The 20413-nt window shown below is 37.4% G+C and overlaps 2 protein-coding genes across 4 annotated transcripts in view; one reads left to right on the top strand and one right to left on the bottom strand.

Annotated features, from left to right (window-relative positions):
* The window catches only part of LOC105356674 (uncharacterized), an 84221-nt gene extending 68190 nt beyond the window's left edge, over nt 1–16031 (bottom strand). For 2 of the 3 annotated variants that reach the window (XM_078938962.1, XM_078938963.1), the window contains exon 1: nt 13690–16028. The gene's annotated coding sequence lies outside the window, so the exon portion shown is untranslated. Of the gene's footprint in view, nt 1–13689 lie in introns of all 3 variants that reach the window. The other variant, XM_078938964.1, reaches the window with a different exon arrangement.
* pex2 (peroxisomal biogenesis factor 2) overlaps nt 1–20413 on the top strand; it is a 38390-nt gene that overhangs the window by 1454 nt on the left and 16523 nt on the right. Inside the window, exons 2-4 of the mRNA XM_078938965.1 lie at nt 2912–2997; nt 5289–5344; nt 10322–10353. Of these exons, the coding sequence (XP_078795091.1) occupies nt 2929–2997; nt 5289–5344; nt 10322–10353 (157 nt within the window). The 5' untranslated portion in view covers nt 2912–2928. The remainder of the gene's footprint in view (nt 1–2911; nt 2998–5288; nt 5345–10321; nt 10354–20413) is intronic.

Below are 20413 nucleotides of genomic sequence, written 5' to 3'. Positions count from 1 at the left end.
TTTCTTATAGTTCAGCAAATTATTTTTTCAAATTGAAACTTTGGAATAAACACGTTTGAAAACATTGCAGTCAGCAATTTGATCATTTGTGATTAATCACAAAAAAAGCTATGTATATCTGCTGGGAAATAGTCAAGTATGCACAAATTACAGATACACGAATGCATACGGACATAATTATACAGACGGCTGCCACTTCTTCATCTGCAATACATGTGATACATGTACAAGATATTGTTGTGCAAATTTTGATCTGAAATAGCTTTCTGAAGTCTTTAAGAACAATGAGAATGTCCTGCACTGTGACTTACAGTAGCTGTGGCTACAACAGTAGCGTACCATCAACAAGTATGAATGAGGAGTGAATGAATAATGGACACAATGTAAGGGCTTTGAGTGACTTCAAAAGCGCAGATAAATCCAATCCATTATTATTATTATTATGAGCCAGCAACCAAAGACAATTGAATCGGTTATTTCAAAAGGGGCCCAAGTCCACAATTTTTCAAAATAGAGATATTTTATGTTCTATGGTCTTCAAGGGAAAAGCTATCTGATAAAAGTCCCAAGTCCTTTGTAATGTATTGACTATGCTTGACATTTACAATTCATTAAGTGCAAAATTCCTGGACTTGGGCCTCTCTTGCATGGGTTTTGCTTTATCCCATAGATGACGGCACTAGTTATCCAATATGGCAGTGCCCCTGTTTAATTCAAGGGCCCAAGACCAGAGACTGTAGTTTGCTAGTCCTCTAAAATTATAAAAGTGAGGTGATTCATATTATAGCATTTGTAGGCTATCAACTGGTTCTAAATCTGGGTAAAGTATTAATCATTTGGTATAGCCTCCCTTTAAGCTATGCAATTAAAATCATTTCCTGGAAAAACAAACCTCTTGGACTTTGGTCCCTTTTGAACTAACCGATTCAATTAATGTCAGTAGTCAAAAAAGAAGCAACTTTGATGAAAACAAGGGTCTACAATGTTAAGATTGGATGTGTGAGGGCAGGAAACATGCTAAAGAATGCTTAGATTTGCAAAACCTGAGGTTTGTTTGGCTAAAATATTAATTTGGTCCTGGGCACAGTAATACAAATCAGAATACCAATGGTCTGAAGAGGTTGACTAAGCCACAGTTCTGTAGAACCAGTGTGATTACAAACTACTCCAGAGTGATCCTCCAAACATTTTTACAACAATCAAACTAAATATTTTCTCATTTTTTGGGTTTGGTAAAAATGGCTCTAAATAAACCACTTCTTTTTTACTCTTTCACTTTACTACAGTAAACCTACAAAAAGAGTACATACTTCCATATGCTGTACTGACAAAAAAATAGTGGCATTATTGCTTATATTGTAAAACTAGGGAGATTTCTGGATAGGCAAATAATTGTGTGTTCTTAATATTACAATATGTAAATCGAAATACAACCTAAAATAAATAAGCAACACTACAACACTACAAATTAAATAGAAGGTAAAGCAATGTTAGCTTTAAAGACCCATTCCAATAAAAATCATGGCTTTGATGTTTTTAATATGTTCTTGGAGCATTTTACTGATGATGGAGGATATATTTTGAGGAAGTAAACTTCAAAATTGCATCTCCGACAATTTCTTTATTTAAATCGTGAATAAGGACCATAAGAAGAAATGGCATTTGAAAAAGATTGTATTTGTTACATAGAAATTAGATTGGGTAGACCCTAATCTCCCTGCTCTGCTCTATTCTGATGCATACACTTGTAGATGAACTGATCCACGTATGTCTTTCTTTGCCCCATCCAAGCTGGCATGTGGCTCAAAATTGCACAGCTGGATGTCAACAACATTGTTTGCCATTTTTGCTGAACCGGTAATGCTAGGTTGGGGGGTGTGAGGGACTGTAGGCTAGCGGGAGAGCACGTCAACACATAGCTCAGTTATGGGTGACAGGAAGGGGGGGGGGGGGGGGGGGGGCAGGGGGTTTCTCCACACAGTCCTGTCCACAACTCAGAGGGGGAATTTCTAATGAAGTACTGTCGCTCTGCAGAAACTATGTCCTCAAAAACAACACAGGTCTTTTGACTTTAACTAAAAACAGCATAGTGCTAATTGAGAACACTGGAAACAGTTTCAAAATAGATCCAAAAGATGATTGGACTGAGATTTTAGAAATGCACAATTTCTAACTTAACATTCCAAATTTGCAGGTAACCTCAGAAAAAGTCAAAACAACAAAATGAGAGAGTAAAACATTTGTGCATCCACTTAAATTGGAACACAGATAGTGAGAAGAAGGTTAAGGAGTGATGGGGGCAGAGGATTTTAGAGCAATGGTTACCATGGTGAATCATCTCTGTCAAAACCACCAAGGTCACACAAACTAACCTGGAGTGTTATGGGACTTCTGATTAGCAAACTGAACCTCAAAGACAGGATTTTTGTTTGTCTTTCTTGCCTTATTTTTTTATTGTGTTTGTTTTCAATACTTAACATCTTTTTAGTTTACTTTATCCCTTATTTTACTCTTTTTGTGTATCTTTCATTTTTCTTGCAGGAAAAAAAAATAGTCTCGTTTGGCCTTTATTTCATTTCAGGCTTTTTCATATTTAGATTTGCTAAATGTGCCATTAAGAGAATTGTAGCATTTCAAAATTCATTATATATGACCTGTGCTGTCAGTCGCCTGAACACATTCTGTTCTGAGTTATTATAATTCAGCTGGCCAACACACAGCTATTGTGCTAGTGTGGGGTTAGGGGAGATGCTATAATAAAATATTGAGGGCGAGCAAGGCAGCTGCAGATGCTTGCTGTCATGTGTGAGCGAATGAATGTTATGACAAGCATGTTTAAACATTCATGTGGGGAGGATAGTTTAGGAGGGCTTTTCATTAACACCAATATGTCTTTGCCTCCTTGGTGCAGATACTGCTGGTAGAAGCATGGCAACAACAGGGAGGGGAGGAATTAACATCTCAAGAGGAGGCTGTCAGACGCACGCATCGTGCAAGGTAGAAGCGCTGAGTCCTGTGCAGGAGCGCACACACATTTTACACAGACTGACTTACTCAAACAGATATGAAAACAACTTCCTCCTATTTACTAGGACAGCTGTGTCAAATTTTAACATCATGTTCTGAGTTGATCAAACATCTTATAGAAGGCGTGAGCAACACCTTCAAATACAAAAGACGCAGAGGTGCAAGGGTTTCCCACAATTATAATGACACTGATATAAAAAAATGATTTTTCAAATGGAGAAAGATCTAGAAATGTACACTCCCGTCCATGTTATGTTATCAGGAGATTTGACCTGGTAGCAGAGGAAAATAAAAAAAAAGCACCAACAAAATGTTTATAAGATACTGACAGGGCTAGAAGCGCAAATGCTTTCAGATAAACATTAACGGTTAAATGGATCAACGCCATAACAAACTTTTTTTTTTTCATTGCCATTAAAAGTTCTGAAGTTTGTGATGAGAAAAATGGGATGTGTAGATTAGTAATGCCACAAAACAGCTTGGCATCATCATTTTGTAATGGGAGCAAAAGACATGGAAGCTCACTAAACCTTCCTAAACAAAGTGCAAAATCAATACCTATGCTAATGAGCTCATGAACCTAAAATTGAGCTTAAGGAGTAAAAAGGTACATCACATATTCTTAACATAAGTGGCTCTGACTTGCAAAATGTGTTTGCATAACATGAGCCATAGTTAATGTCATAAGTGGCTTTAAATGCTGCAAGATGCATTGAAAAATATGCATCGTCATCTGTTTTACCTACACCTTGATGTAAACATTTTAAATTAATCTAGTTTTCACCGCTAAGGCAATTCCATTTTGATATTCAGATTTTGCCTGTAAGTGTGCCCAAGCATGCTCTTGCAAGACTGATCTAATCAGTCTTAAATCAGTTAATAAGCCAAGGACACAAAGGAGATGACTCAGCTATTGCCAGCATGAGCTAATATTAGCATTTTACTCTCATTCAAGACCTGTGCTGCACCCACCAGCATCTTGGGTTGTACCCTTGTTCTGTAAAAGTGCTAGCTTAGGACATAAAGTAACACTTTGTAAGGTAGAAAAGTATACTTTCTTAAATTTTTTTACCAAATAATAATTTTTTTATTTATTTATTAAAACTACTTATTTTTTAAATCTTGAAACTCAAGTTGTCTTTTTATAACAAATTAAAACTGTTATTAATAATCTACAGACAAAAGCCAGTGTTTAAAGACCCACTCCATCGTAAATTGAGTTTTGTTTACTTGTGGTATTTTTCTGATGGTGGAGGAAATATATAAAGAAAATTAAACACAAAATTGCATTTCTGAGTAGTTTTTCATTTAAATCGTTGTGAATAAGGAGCTGACAAAAAAAAATGCCATTTGAAAAAGAGCTTAATTGTGACAGGAAGTATCCTGGTCAGGCCACCATTTTTATGAAACCACTTGTAAACATTTAGATCTTTGTTTTCCTCGTCTGAGTCAACATCTGGCTCAAAACTGTAGGACTGGAGCTTTCAGCAACAGGGACGAGAAAGGGGGCGGGGTTGCTCTGCAAAAGCCCTGCCCACAACTTTCTCATAAAGTACTGACACTCAGCAGAGACTGTGTCTGGAAAAACAAAAGTTTTTTTTATTATTGCTAACAATGACATAATGAAAATTGAAAGACCACTGGAAACACTTGAAATAGATCAAAAGATGATCAAAGTGGCTCTTAAAAATTATGATGATGTAAAAAGAAATTGGCAGACACTCTGATTCACAGCTTTTTCCAACTTTTTTAAATGTTGTCCAAGAACTCAATTGTTCAAATTTGCTTTCTCGCTTCATCTGTTTCACTGTTTCACATTTAGTTTTTAAATATTTTTTAAGTTTTTTCTAAGTTTGTTATTTTTTTAAATAATATTTTAAGTTTGTTGGAAAATGTGAAATTGGAAAAGCCTCCAAATATTTCCTGCAATTAGGCCAGTTATAGGATTAGGTGTCTTTTGCTTTAAACGTTCGCAACAAAGCCTGGAAAATGAACCTTAATACACTCTGCTAGAGCCTTCCCTAAAAAGCTCATTAGCCATAACGTAGACAGAGTAACAAATGTTTTTAGATTGTTTAAGTTATTTTTTATTTTATTTTTTTAACAAAGTGTTTAACACATAAAAAAACAAGCACTGTTAAAATAAAGAATAATTACATTCAGACTTACAACAGGATTTTATGCTTTAAATAATGTTTATCTCTAACATTAACTTTATCCATCCCTTTTCTTAATCTCTTATATCCCTTTCGGGGTCACAGGGATGCCGGAGCCAAACCCGGTTATTGTTGGGCAAAGACAGGGACACCCTGAACAGGTCAGTCTTTCACAGGGCCATATAATCACTCCCACACACACTCACACACAGGGACACTTCAGCAAGCATACTTTTTTAACTGTGGGAAGGAAGCTGGGGTGCTTGAAAAAAAAACCCGACGCATTCACAGGGAGAACATGCAAACTCCACACAGAAAGGTCCCAGCCGGGAATTAAACCAGGGTGAGGCGAGAGAGCGCTAACCACTGCACCCCCATGCAGCTCGTAGAACAGAATGCCACAGAAAAGGGTAGAATTGTTTTTTTTTAAGGAAGTAAAACTCTTCTGGAAATAACTATGTGTGTGTTCTTATGCTTCCTCATTGCTTTTAGATTCTAATAAAAACACATCATATTAAAATAAAAAATCTATATCTATAGCTATGACTAAATCTAATTTTCAACTTTGAAATGGCAGTTAAACTTTTTGTGCACGAGTGCTGTAAATGTGAAACAGATTCCCGCCTAGTGTCAATGTCTTCCATGAGCTGAAAAAAAAGATTTTAAAAACCTATAAAGTCTTAATCTGTTGGTTACTAGTAAAGGCTATAACTAAAGTTGAATTAGAAAACTTTGGCCTTATTGGAAAGGTCTGGACTGTATTGGATTATAACAATCATTATGTCTTGGTTCGATGTTCTTGTCGTTTATGCAGTGCCTTGAGGATTAAGGCGTTTTATGACGGCACAAATCTGTGAGACTTCCTGTAAGACAAAAATATATGTTGTCCTTCTAGCTTTACAACACACAGAATGGTCCGGGTATCTACTTTGCCTCTGTCTCATGAGCACCATCAGAACCAAATACAGCTACAGTCAGGATTAAAGTGAATCTTCATTCTCTGTCTTTCAGTTGCACATTTTTTTCCTTTGGTCTTTTATTTTGTGGCTTCCACTCATTTTTAATCATTTCCTAACTCTGTGTTCCTCCTTAAGTCTCCTGCTCTCCTCTCTAAACATCGTCTCCTTCACATTGCCCGGATAATGAGTGTTGGATCCAAATGAAAGGGGAAAATGGCTGGCTCTTAGGAGATGAACACTGACTGAAGGTTTTAAATAAACGGAAAACAAAACAAAAAAAAAAGATTGGGGCCAGATTGTATTTTCAAGGACATAAGCTAATGGAACAGACAGACATTTTTTTTTCAAAAAAATACAATGTTTAAACTACTATATTGTTTAAAAATGGATGGATGGATGGATGGATGGATGGATGGATGGATGGATGGATGGATGGATGGATGGATGGATGGATGGATGGATGGATGGATGGATGGATGGATGGATGGATGGATGGATGGATGGATGGATGGATGGATGGATGGATGGATGGATGGATGGATGGATGGATGGATAGATAGATAGATAGATAGATAGATAGATAGATAGATAGATAGATAGATAGATAGATAGATAGATAGATAGATAGATAGATAGATAGATAGATAGATAGATAGATAGATAGATAGATAGATAGATAGATAGATAGATAGATAGATAGATAGATAGATAGATAGATAGATAGATAGATAGATAGATAGATAGATAGATAGATAGATAGATAGATAGATGGATGGATGGATGGATGGATGGATGGATGGATAGATGGATAGATGGATAGATAGATAGATAGATAGATAGATAGATAGATAGATAGATAGATAGATAGATAGATAGATAGATAGATGCCTACGCAGATCCAGTTAAGAGATAAACTTAGAAAACTTTAAAAAAATGTCTGCGAAAAAAAGTGTTAAACATCTTCAGTGAAGATATAATGTTAAGTGTGAAAAGCTTGTTACCTACCATTAAAAAGCAGAACAATAGATAGATAAAAGCTAATTAGCCAAACATGTTTTCTTAAGTATCTGATATTCTCTCAGGCATACAAATCCACACCCACTTCTACACACAGAGGAGCCCTCTCTGAAGCACTCTATGGGGTTAATTGGATTATCTAGAGCGATTTGCATAACTAATTAAGATCATTGTTAACGCCTAAGCAATATTTATTCAATTAGCGCTGTGTGTATTATGAAGCTGTGCATAGATTTGCGTCTGCTTTGGCAAAAGTTCAAATGAAAATGAAGCAAAGCTAAGTAGGCATGAAGTGAGACCTGTGGGTGCTGTGTGTGTTTAATTCATCATCTATCACACTCACACAGATGCTCACCATCAGGTGCCAGACACCCACCACCAGCACACTAGTATGGTGTAGCTCTAAACCGCCCATTATGATCATTAGAATTCTGATTAGTATAATTAGCATTGGAAACCAAATGAGTTAAGTGGTGCCAGGCAGGGCTGGTCGCTACAGTTGACGTGCATGAAACTGATACTACCCCCTTTCAGGTGGAAAAAGAAGATACTTGTGCCAGCTGATTTTTTATTGATCGCAGCAGGCGATGTATACAAAATTTAACAAGCGACAACAAAAGCCATCCAAAACCTCCTTAAAGCAGCGAGACATGGAAAAAAAAAGGGTTTCAAGTTCGGACATTACTATCACTCAATGACGTCATCAATAGTCACCGGTCATCTATGTTAACGCGCAGTTGCCAGAGCTCAGAAAATATATACCAACATTCATTTCATACCTGTAAAAAGTCATGCAAAAACAAAAACTCATTACTTAGATTTAAATAAAAATGTCTAGGCTTCCAAACACAACCACGTAAAGAAACGTTTTTCATTGGCACCACAAGCGGAAAGTGGATCACTGGCAGAAGGATAGCCAGCCTTAAGCTGCAACAGCTCATCCTTAAAAGAACACTTTTGACCACTACCACAGCTTCAAATGCCCCTAAAATTGGAGCAATGGGGATGAGTCAGAGGGGGAGGGAACCAATTTGGATTCGGCCTAAGTCGCACTTTTAGGAGAATGAAGACATTTACGAAGTCCGCCGTAATACTGTGTTCACACCGAACGTGACGCCTGCGTCAAATTCACCTCCACTACCTCAAATTCAATGCTCAATTCTTGTCCAAAAATGTGTCAAAGTAGATGCTACCGTGGTGTGTGGGAGTAGCTATCATATTGTTTTTAGCCTCACTACTACTGTACATTGAGGCATTTACTGTATACCCCAATGACATTCAGAGATCAAATTTATTTACTTTGAAGAGCCTTAAGCATCTGTAAACATGTCTCTTGGTCTCGTCTCTCAGCATCTGACGGCGTTTTCAGCGGTACTTCCATGTCTCTATAACCCAATTTGACGACTTGCTGTGTTGCAATATTCCAAGAAAGGAAAGAAAAATAACAACAACAATAACAGTACCCTGATGCAAATAAGAAAAATTTAAAGTTCAGGAGGAGAACAATCAGATTCTCCTGTATTTTTGTCTTTGACTGCGCTTCTTCTGAATTGTTGACTGTAGCATATACTTAAACACACACCTACAGTGCTCTCTAGCAGTAATTAGCGATTAAAAAAAACTGCTAAAGGGCAATTAACAAATAAATGAGCCTATGTTTATTTCTAAGAAAAAAAAATCACACATAAGTCGCTTTTGAATTTAACCTGCAACTCTGTCCTAACTTCGCAAAAACCCAACTTATACTCCAAAAAGAACGGTATTTCCTCTGTTTGGGCAACATAGTTAAGTCACACTGACCCTAAAGCTCTGGACGTTAACAGAACAATACTGGACTCACTCCACCAATTGATTTGTTTACATTTGTAAACTCAGATGCTCCCTTCTGTTTGTAATGCTTAGCGTTCGCCAAAACTCGACAGTAAACACCAAAAAAACACTAATCAACAGCAATCTAACTTGTGAGCGAAAACTCACAAACACACAGCTGACCATGCCAAATAACCAGATGGAAAATGAAAGAGAGAGAAAAAGAGAAGGAGTGCTACATTTACTGAAATTAAACATTTTCTCATCAGCCTGAGGGTGCAGCAGGCCCACTAATGTATTATTCATCCCCACTTCACAAAGGAACATTAATCAATTATGAAGATATGAGGATCTTAAAGTATAGAGGGGAGACGAAGAGCGACTCGTTCGTATTAATATGCGGCCGCAATCGTGTGCCCCCCACCCCCAGCCCCCTACACCCTTGGTCCTCAAATCAATATTTTGCAGATTAATTTGGAGTTGTTGTGGTAAGACGGCAGGATGGAAGGAAGCAGGAGTGTGGGAGTAAAGAAAAGTGTCTGTGGTCAGAAATAAGGTGAAGTGTTTTGTTGTTGTTTAAAGATTATGCACGTCGAAATTTATTGTCTTTACGTCTGGTAAAGGCAGGGATCATTTTTGGACCAAAATTTTGGCAGGAAACATCTGTGAATATGGTTTATGCTTCAGGGAATAATTTAAAACATTTTGTTTTTCTCATCCTGAACAATAAATAGCTTTTGTCTGGTGCAAAAATGATCAAAAAAAATGATAAAAACAAATACATATATTATTATTATTCAATTTTAGTCATATTCACAGCGTCCTGCGCTGCTTTTAAATTTTGATCAATAGATTTGATTTTAAAGGTGGTATTATTGTTAGTTCAAAGTTTGCTAAATTCACTACGCTTTCTCAGAGGCTTCAGAGAAAGCTTAACTCCCTCTGCCTCTTTTTCATCCCAATTCTCTTTACTTCCTCCTTTTTTTCCATCTACACCTGCTTTTTCATCTCTTCTGTTGTTTTATGATCGTCATCTTTCATTTTGTGAACCCCCCCAGCTTTGCTTTCACTATTTCTTCTTTTAGTTTAACCCATAAAGTTTCTGTTTCTAATTTCCCCTTTTAGCGTTTGGATCACAATAAAAGAGCACAGCCTTCGATCCTTCAAATTTTGAACTGTGATTACATGTTTACAATGACATTAGCCTAGTATAACTACAGCAAGCACCTGTGCATAAAAGGATGTGCGAAAAATGTCTTACTGTCTCACACCTGATGATTTTGTCTTTACAGCTGCATGTGAGATTATAATTCATGGATGCACATGTATTTCTCCTTCATGTTGTCATTACAGATTAGCTGCAGACAAGACCGTTCGCCCCGCAGGTGCACCAGCTCTCATTACTTTCCAATTCCACTGTTGTCGTCTTAGCCATGTAGTTTTATTATTTGAGAGATTTATTTCTAAAGAAGAAAGGCTTATATTTTCTTCAATAATTATGCCCTGTCTTCAGAGGCAATGTTGCCTTCTTATGAATATTTCCAAATAATTGTTTAAATGAAAAATGCACATTATCTGTTGTTATCACAGCTCAAAAAATAACTTGTTTCCTTGCAAACTGCAGCAAAGAAAAGTGCATTAAAGGAAGAAAATACAAAGAACAGAGCTATAATACCTATATAGATTATGTAAAACCAGTAAGAAATTTATAGGAACTTCTTTAAATGTATGCATAAGATGTAGAAAAGGTCAAACAAAAACAACAAGTTGACTTTATTTTAGCTTTTAATATGTCTGCTATTGTCTCCTTGACAGAGCTTGCAAATTGAGTCAGTGATATGTCTGGAATTTTATACTGGATGCCTTCCAGAGGCAACTAGATAGGGACCTAGAACTAAATCTGGTAGTTGCAAACACAGGGAAGTTTCCTCTTATCCAGAGTTCAGGGGCTTCCAGGTATGAATTAAATGAATTAAAAGATTTGCTTTTCTCCCCACCTAATCTTTTTTGTTGTAATTTTGAACAATTACCATTGAAATCAATAGATAGGTAACCACTAGAGAGGACACTGGTGGTTACCTGATGAATTGCAGCTGGCTATGGCCAGGTGCCATGGTCAGATGCAAAAACCTGTTTTTTTATCTAGAGCACAAAAGCTAAAAAAGCATGCTACTCATATATTTATTGTCTATTTATTTACCAGAAACAATGAGTGGATATAGTTTATCTAGTCTCTTGGCAGTTTCTATAAGAAAAACTTGATATAATGTATCATGCTTTCAGTTTTGAAGTATCAAAAAATATTCACAATATTTAGTTTGTTTATTTATCCAAATTTCCCTCCCCAGTATTAGAAAAAAATGTTGTAGTTTTTTTTATCTGATGCTTAGCATCTGCCTGTCACTTTATTTTCTCCTAACTTAACAGCTTCACATTAAAGACCTACCGTACTCAAATGAAAATCCTGTTTTTGGTGTTTTTAACATGTTCTTAGCTTTTGTCTCATGATGGAAGACATATTTAAATTATATAAAGATTAAAACTGCATTTCTGAGTATTTCTGTTGATTTTGGCTAAAAGTGACAATCATAATCAAAAGTTTTACAACGGATCAAAAGATGAAGTCTTTAGGCTAACCTGAAAATGTGTAGTTTTTAGTTAGAGCACAAATCTGAGGTGGATTTTGTCTTAAGATATTCCTCTTTTTATCCCACATGACAAGGTTTCAAAATAAGAAACTGGCCTGCTTCACAGCTGAATTTAAGATAAAGAAAGTGTTTTTTAGTTCTATGGGAATCACCTATAAAAAGCTCTGCATTTCAGAAGATATTTGTTTGTGTATTTGTTGTGTAGATCTAGCAGTTTAGCAGAAGGAGGATGATGACGAAAGAAAGTTGCTACATGAGTTGAAAATATGATTAAGAGGACAAACTCCGAGTACTTCACATGTAGCTGTAGGGCTCTGCAATTACAAGATCCACTAATTAGCTGCTGTGCAAATGAGTCAATTTGGAGGCACACTAAACAAACAGGAACTGGACAGCACACATAAACAACTAACAAGTGTGGGTTTACCACAAGCACAAACACTCCAGCGTGTTTATTCCTGTAAGTCCGTAAGTAGGTTTGCGAGTGTTTTAACCATAAGCCACAGAAAACAGTAAAACAGCAGTGGGTATAATTTAGTGACACCCTGTAAGGAGGTGTGGGAAGGTCGTAAAAACTCTCCCTTTTAATCCTAGCTGGCGATGCCATATTTGTTACCCAGGGCTGTGAGATATGCTGGTAATTCATCACACACCACGGCTTCCTGTTAAACCTGGCTGCACATGGCGTGTTTGTAGCACAGCTGCCAAAGCAGTATCGTAAAAAAAAAAAAAGGCTTTGCCACTTCTTGAGGCGCCTTCTAAAGCATGCAGCAAATTAATATGCTTTTATCTTGTCATTTATTACTGTGTGGATCTAAGAGAACTGTTTTTGAATGTTTTTTCTTTCTGTCAAGTTCTTTTTTTTAATTCAAGATCCACTTTTAAAAAATTTACACACATTAGCATCGATTTTTATTTTTTTACTAAAACAAAAAAACAACAGTTGTCGGATTAAAAAGGAAAGGTTTTAGCTCAATATAAATTATTTGGAAAAACACGACAAACCTACGAAAGGAACTTCAATAATAATACATAAAGCTGAATATGATAAAATATAATTACAAAAAAATGAAAATGGCAAATACTTGCTGAGCCTAGTGGAATTTGTGCTTGGTGACAGCAAGTAGACTTGATATATGTCTGTCTATTTGTATGCGCATATGTGTGAGTCTGTGTGTTTCCCAGCAGTAAAAATACGATAGCTCAGCCCAGACACCTCTCTGAGTCACAAGTGACAGCTGTCACACACGCGCACACACACACACACAAGATGAGAAAAGAGATGGAAAGAAAAAAGATTCTGCTCATTCCACACATTTTTCCTATTTATCAGCCTCCTGACAAGCACTATTTTGATAAAACTCCACACATTAACTAACATGAAGACAAAACGAAGACATTTTAGATGTCAGAAATGTATGGCACAGATGGAAACGGTTTAAAGAGAGGAGAGCTTCTCTTAACTTCCTAAGGGAGGCAAAGTTTGGTATGCAATGTGTCAACATGCAAATGTATTTATGCCGTTCCAGTGTGCCTGCACGCCTGCATTTCTGCAGCTCATGATTATGCATGTAATAAATGTGTCCATATAACTTACAATACTGTTACATACAATAAGTGGTTGCACTAAACAAATGAGAAGATGTCAAACCAACAAATGAACAAAGGATTCCTTTCTAAAGCCATAAGTATTGCTATGATTACAGTGAGGACCGGCAGAACAGGTTTGAGTGAACATGACTGAAGTGTGTGTGTGTGTGTAACACCGTGCGCTTGTGTGATATTAAAACAGGCTCTCGATTTCTCAAGCTGTCACTCAGGCCTATTAAGCAAGGCTAACAAAATTAGTCATGAATATGCAGTAATAACATGCAAATTGCCGCCACCACCACCCCACCCCACCGTGTGTTGGCGCGGGTGTGTGTGCATATGTGTTTGCCCTCAGGGCCATAGTCATTGGCTCTGTAAACCCAATTCTTTCTACATCATTACAGCAACAAGGCATAATTCCTAAGAGTGATATATAAGGATGTGTGTGCGGTGACAGGCATGCACAAACACATGCGCATTTACCTATGCACAGGACGGAGATCCACAGCACCAGCCTTTTGGAATGAAAAAAAACAAACATAAACAGGGCACGGTTACTGGAGGTTGTTTTTTATTAAAATTAAGACACAAGTTTTGAGGCTGAATACTGAACAGACACCAACATGTAGATTGTCTGTTGCCTCCAACTCCCCAGGGTGATGTTTGACACAGCCTGGGTGCTGCCACAGCAATTAACCTCCCTGTTAATGAAAGGAGTTCTGTCAAGCAGCCAGATGGCACTGGCTGGCATGCTGCCATGCGCACACACACACGCACACACACATTCCTGCTCCACACAGACGCGCAGATGTACAGATTTATTGAAACACACACATTACTGTGTCTCCCCTCCTTTTAAATCTAACTGTTGCTGGCTGACAGCGCCCCTCAATAATTCCTAAGACAACCCCTCCTTCATCTACGCTCCTACCCCCCCCCCCTCCTACAATCCCTTGGCGGCTTCTTCTCTGGCAGCTGCTTATCCCTGTCACAGCACTGCAGATGTCACCACTCACCAGCTGGGGGAACAGCAGGGAAGGAGAAAAGGGGAAAACATTTGAGAAGGTGTATTTTTTTTTTTTTCATTTATATTTTTGACAAAAAAGCAACCAACCGGATGTACAATTACTATTTATAGAATTATGCATGCCTGACTAATCCACTTAGTCAGGAGACTTGCTTTTAAAACAATTGCAACTTTTTAGATTTGTTTGACATAGTTTCCAAAGTCCCTTACTTGGTTCTGAATTTAATACGATTAAAATCAAATATCTATAGCAGGAAGGGCATGTGTGCTACACATGTTCTCAATGAATCTGTTAATAAGCATGGCACTTGGCCAGGGCACATCGCCGTGTGTGTGCCTGTCTGCATGACCATATTAGCAGCCCACCAGGCCAGAGTATTGATCAGTTAGCTTGGCCTAATAGAAGAAGAGGAGCCTAACCTAGGAAAGTCAATACAGAGAAAAAGAGACATATCCTCCTCCTGTCCTCAGAGAGAAATGGCACAGAGGTGAGGAGGGAAAGAAACGTATTGGAGAGGGGGGGGTGGAAAAAAGAGGTGGTAATGTAAATCAAGACTTGTGCTACCACTGCAAAAGAAAAAACAGTAATGGAAGATGCCAGATAGGCCTAGAAAAAGGAGTGGACAGTATTTTTTAAAAAAAACAAGCATCAAGAAAAACAGTAAAGTAAAACAGATAAAACTCAGGTCCCTCGAATCCAAAATATCTCATCGCTTCAGTTGAAGAAGAAAAAAAGTTTTTCTTTTTTTCTTTTCACTGTGGGATAACGCCTCTGTGTGAACTAAGCTAAGTTCCAACCCTTCCCACAAGACAATCAGGATATTCTGTCAAAGCTCCCTTTTTATCCCTAACTAACTCCCAGCATTTGACTGCTTTTGGCAAAGGAAAACAGTACTCAAGTCAACTCAAGTGTAAAAAACTCTGCAGGAGATTATACAGGGGGAAAATAATTAAAATATTGGAAGAGAAGGGAAAAATACAAATTCTGACACACACATCAATACATCAATAGATCAATGTGTGCGTGCACATGCCTATGAGAATCTGTGTGTTCAGTGCATCACTTTGGTTTAAAAATATAAATAAATTTGGAGAAAAACAAAAAAAAAAAACGGGGGAAATGGAAAACTAGATAAAAGACTTAGGTTTTACACGTGCACCAACACACTCATCTGGCTGAGTGATGCTACCCCGGAGGGTGGCTTCAATATGATGTGTTTTATGTTGACGCTAGTGGCAAGAAACTCACACACACTCTCCTGCTGTTTAAAACTGCATTTTAATTCAAGAGTCCTGATTTGCTCATTTTAATTATATTATTGATTGATTTTTACTGTAATTATTATGATTATGCACACAAGCATTTGAAAAGCTTAAGGTGTGAGGCAACTCCCCACTTATCTGACGGCAAACACAGTGAGTGAGAAGCCATCAAGCCTTTCAGCGGCTTTAAAACACACAACGGGCAAAGAAGGGCTGTTCAGACAAACTCAGCGGTGCCACACTCCGCAAGACCACTCATTCCTGCTTGACGGGGTGCTTTAATTGGCTGAACTGTGGGCTGTCAAACTACCGGCTGTTACTTTTGACCATATTTGAATGTGTTTTTTGCTTTCAAATGACAGCTCAGAGGAAATATCAACTGACTCCAAAAATATTCTTGTGCATGGAATCCAATGATTTTTTTGACTATAAATAAAACAATGCCAGCTTGTTCTAATTTGACACTTCAAGGGGAATGCGGCTGTTTAATAACTCTATTAAAACGTTTGATTAAAAACATGAGGGTGTTTAAAATTTACTAAAGAAAAGAGTTTTTTTTTTTTTTCCTATAAAATGTGTATTTTAATAATCAGTAAGTCTCTCCTTCTTTACTGGTGTGTTCAAGTATCCAGCTTTCAGTGGAAAGTGGTACATTTACAGAAAAAATCTTTCTTCAAAAATGTGCGAAATCCAAAATGAAAAATCTGACTCTACAAAAAGGTTTGAGTTAAAAACAGACAAAAAAAACTCTTTAAGGGCCTTACAGCACTGCATGGTGGGAAATATCACACAGGGATTTCCATATTGCCATGGGGACAGTGGTGTTGCAGCGACTCCCTAAGGAGCTCACCTCCCTATAAAGACAGACACACTCCCTGAGGCCAGCTGCTACCTTTCTCTGCAAAGGACTGTGTGTGCATATCTGTGTGTGTATGTCTGGTTCATTGGAGAAATGCTGTGTTGCAGCATGAAGTGCTTTCCATGGAAATAAGCTGACTTTTGGAGGAGCAAAGATCTTGAGTAACTTCTGATATTGAGATGGGTTCAAACTGCAGCTCCACCAATCTCTTCTGGAAGAACAGTTCTAAAATCAAGCACTGAAGGAATAAATGGCATGTTTTAAGGCCAAAAAACAAGTGAAGGAATAATTATTGTCATACATTTGTACCCCTGATTTATGCGAATAAAGTTCACTCGTGTCTGTGTCACTTTCCCTTTGTCATACATTAATGGATTGAAAAGGAAGTTGTTTTTTTTTAGACAGATTCTCTCAGGTGCTGTAAATTGTGATGATATTTGACAGGTCCCAAGAGAAAGATTTTGCGAATGTCACAACTGACTAATTGCACAGAATTAGCATCTTGTTGACAGATCGCCATGACAATGTGAGTTTCAAAATAAAAGAGTTGTAGTTTGCAGACTACAGCCGAGTAAATAAACAACATCGGACAAAAAAATCAAAACTAAAAACCTAAAACGTAATTTACAAAAATGATAAAGATGGAATCTAACTTTGACAACAGTAGCAGCTCTGTAATTAATTAATAAATAAATAAATGTTGGGCTGTGTATGGTGGTGGTGACACAAGTCAATCTTACAGAGGGAAATCAATGGTGACAGCAGTGACTTACAGGTCAACACTTAGCCCTGAGTGAGTAGATTTGTGTTTACTAGCATTTGGCGTCGATTGTGCATAAGTGAGGTCTTGTGTTTGTTCACGTGCAACAATAAAAAAAGAGAAAGAATGCACTATAAAAAGAAAAAAGGAAATAGGTTGTTACAAATGAAAGGTTGAGTTTGTACCATTAAATATATGGAGTAATATTGCATTTATATGAATATTGTAAAATTTAAAGTTGACCACTTTGTGGATTTCATTTATCTATAACAGGTTGTTTTTTTTAGCCTAACTGCAAAAACTCTGTATATTAATTTAAGATTATGTCATTTAAGAACAGGAATAGATTTGCGGTCTGAACCCTTTGGGTACTTTCAGATGGAACGTTTTGGTTTCCAATAGTGTTTAAATTGTTTACTTAATTTGGAAAACATGACAGCTCACCCAAACTGGTGCTAACCAAACAACAGGTAAACCTTGATGTGGTTTAGTGAGAATGTAACTATTCAGCGGATCAAAAGCTTAAAGTGACATCACATCCACCTTATTTTAAAATAAGTGCTCCACAGGACTAGCTTTTGACTACATGGTTGCAGCTCTACTTTTTGAAGTACTTTTTTTTTTGTTTCCTTTGAATTGTCAACTATAATTATCAGAAATCCCACCTAACCTGTGTCCAGCCTACAGGATATATCACACCCACAAACATAGTCATTGTTCAACCTTTACAAGTCAGATAAATAAAGATTTTTTTGTATTTTTTGGGTGTCAAACTAAATGTTCTTTTTTAATTTGTTCTTTAAAAATATTCTACTTGGATTCAAAGAAGGTAAAAGCAAAAGCATCCAGTTTAATGTTTTCTGAAAGTGTGTCTAAGTCCTATTTACATTAGAACACAGCATTTTCTTCTCCTTCATAAAACATTAATATTCCAGTGCAACTGCAATTTTACAATGAGAGGCCCTGGTGATTCTTGAGGTCAGTGGCTAATATAGGTAGGTTGTGTGTACTTGGGAGTGCGGTTGTGCTCATGTTTTTGTGTATGTGTGCCTTATATACCCTTGGGTTAGCAGGAGTTACGACCTGCCTACATTATTAAGGTGAGTAGTAGGCTGTGTTATGTATGCCTAAAAAGGCAGTCAATTCATTACAGATGCAATTCCCTAAGTACATGAATAAGCACATGGCTTTCCCTCTGTCGCTAGCCCTCTGAACTGTAAAGGAGACAAAATATTGGTGTGGTGCAGAGAGCTTTAAATAAATCAGAAACTGGAACAAATTAATAATAAGGAATAAAACAACATTAGCTGATTAAGTATGTATATGGTAGAGTGGCGGCTGTAATTTACAGGAAAGCAGTCTGGGTGTCCGGAATAAGGTCTCATTACGGATCACAGTGTGTGCGGGGAGGGGGTGTCCGTGAGTGTGTGTCATTAGTAATCCTTCACCAGCGGTCTCAGCTTTATGAAAAGGCCTGCAATCTATAATAATGAGCCCTGTGAAGGTTATGACTACCGTAAAACCATTGGTTAGCGGGAGTGCTAACGTATGTATGTCTGTGTTGGGTTTTATTTTTTGAAATATGTGATTTTTTTTGTGTGGTGAGATATAATAATAAAGATGCTGTCAATTCCCCTATTCTAAAAGACTTCATATCTAATTTACTAGCATTGGTTTGGTTAATGTGACAAACAAAGCAGTTTAAAGGAGAGTACGCATTTTTTTACGAAACCAGAGACATGGATCTTTTTTCTAGTTAACAAAAGAGACACAAAGAACATCTATGAACTTCTTCCAAGATCTAACATTTTAACACTAGCTCCGGGTTGATGTTTTTGACAACCATTATTTTTCCACCATTGACTCAATTAACGTAATTCCTGCGGATTCTGAAGTGGAGAGAAGCAGCCTTGCACTCATGTCCTTGCCATCACTTAAGGGGTGGGAGGTGTGAAAGGAGTGGGGGGCTAGGTACGGGGAGGGGGGCCCTATTTATTTATTTATTTATTTTTAATGTATTTTTAATTCGTCAATACTTGTTTTTACATTTTGTTGTGTTTTAATGTAAAGCACTTTGTGTTATATTTTTATATGAAAAGTGCTTTATAAATAAAGTTTGATTTGATTTGATAGGCAACACATAACAGTAATGTATTAACTACGCACTCAACGTAAATCAGTTGATTCTTGTCTTCGCCAATATGCAAAGCCGCTTTTCTCCTCATCAGACTCAGCTGATTCTCATTAATTGCATAAATAGTCAAAGAACGTGTGGTACTAAATCAAAAAGTCTGTCATTTTTTAAGACATATTTTCTGAAGAGCAGCAGTTCATCAGAAATTCGCCTCTCAGTTGTTGCGCGGGACTGTTGGCACAAAACTTACCCTCCACTGATCACTTTGTTTACACCCTCTCCCGCTAGCATACAGGCCCTCACAACCCCAAGCTGTCATTAGCTGTGCAACAAAAATGGCAAGCAATATTGCTACATAGCCGTACAAATTTGAGCCAAATTCCAGCTCAGATGTGAAAAATCCTTTTTTTACCCTTACACGTTAAGTGTTGCCAACAGCATGCCCGCAGAAAGAAATGTGCATTTCGCCCAATGGGCTCACCGAGTGGTCCACGATCTTGATATGCTGTGCGGACAACCTGCGTGCCTCATACCGATATGACCATTTTTCGCCCGCATACAGCCCATATCCACCCATAAAGACAGCTGTGATTAAGGCATAACATGTGCTACCCAAATGTTTGACTTAACATTTTCCACTTTGAAAGAACAAATTAAAATGTAAAAGTGGGTGTAGGGTGCTAGGAAACCATATCAATTTTAAAATCACAATCCTCGCACAAAGCATGTCTTGTGATTCCCAAACTCCCAAAACATTGAATTTACTTAGCTCTAAAATTTACACCCGAATTCTTTCAGTAAAAGTAAAAGTAAAAAGTTAAATATAAATAGTAAGAGGTAAAGAAGGGACATGTCTTTTTCTGGTCCTTACTTTTCTAAAAGAACCAGGAGGTTAAGGCGCACAGTTTAACATGTTTAGATCTCCAGTTCCTGGTCTCTAACATAACCTAACCTGGAACAGGTTAGATTCCCAGCTTAGGTTGCTGTCTTGTTCACTCTAGTAAGAAGTTAAGCTACACTTGTGACACCAAAAGCTCAGAGTTTACCCTGAAGATAAATGTCAAAGCCTCCTCCTTTTTCTTATACAGGGCCCAAGCCAAACACGTCCTCATTTCCCTTAGTTTCTTCTTTTTCTTAAACTAGACCTCCAATTGTGCAATCGTA

Source organism: Oryzias latipes, chromosome 20 (genome assembly GCF_053564925.1).
Source record: "Oryzias latipes strain Hd-rR chromosome 20, Olatipes_Hd-rR_3.1".
NCBI lineage: Eukaryota > Metazoa > Chordata > Actinopteri > Beloniformes > Adrianichthyidae > Oryzias > Oryzias latipes.
This window is presented reverse-complemented; position numbering and strand designations above follow the sequence as displayed.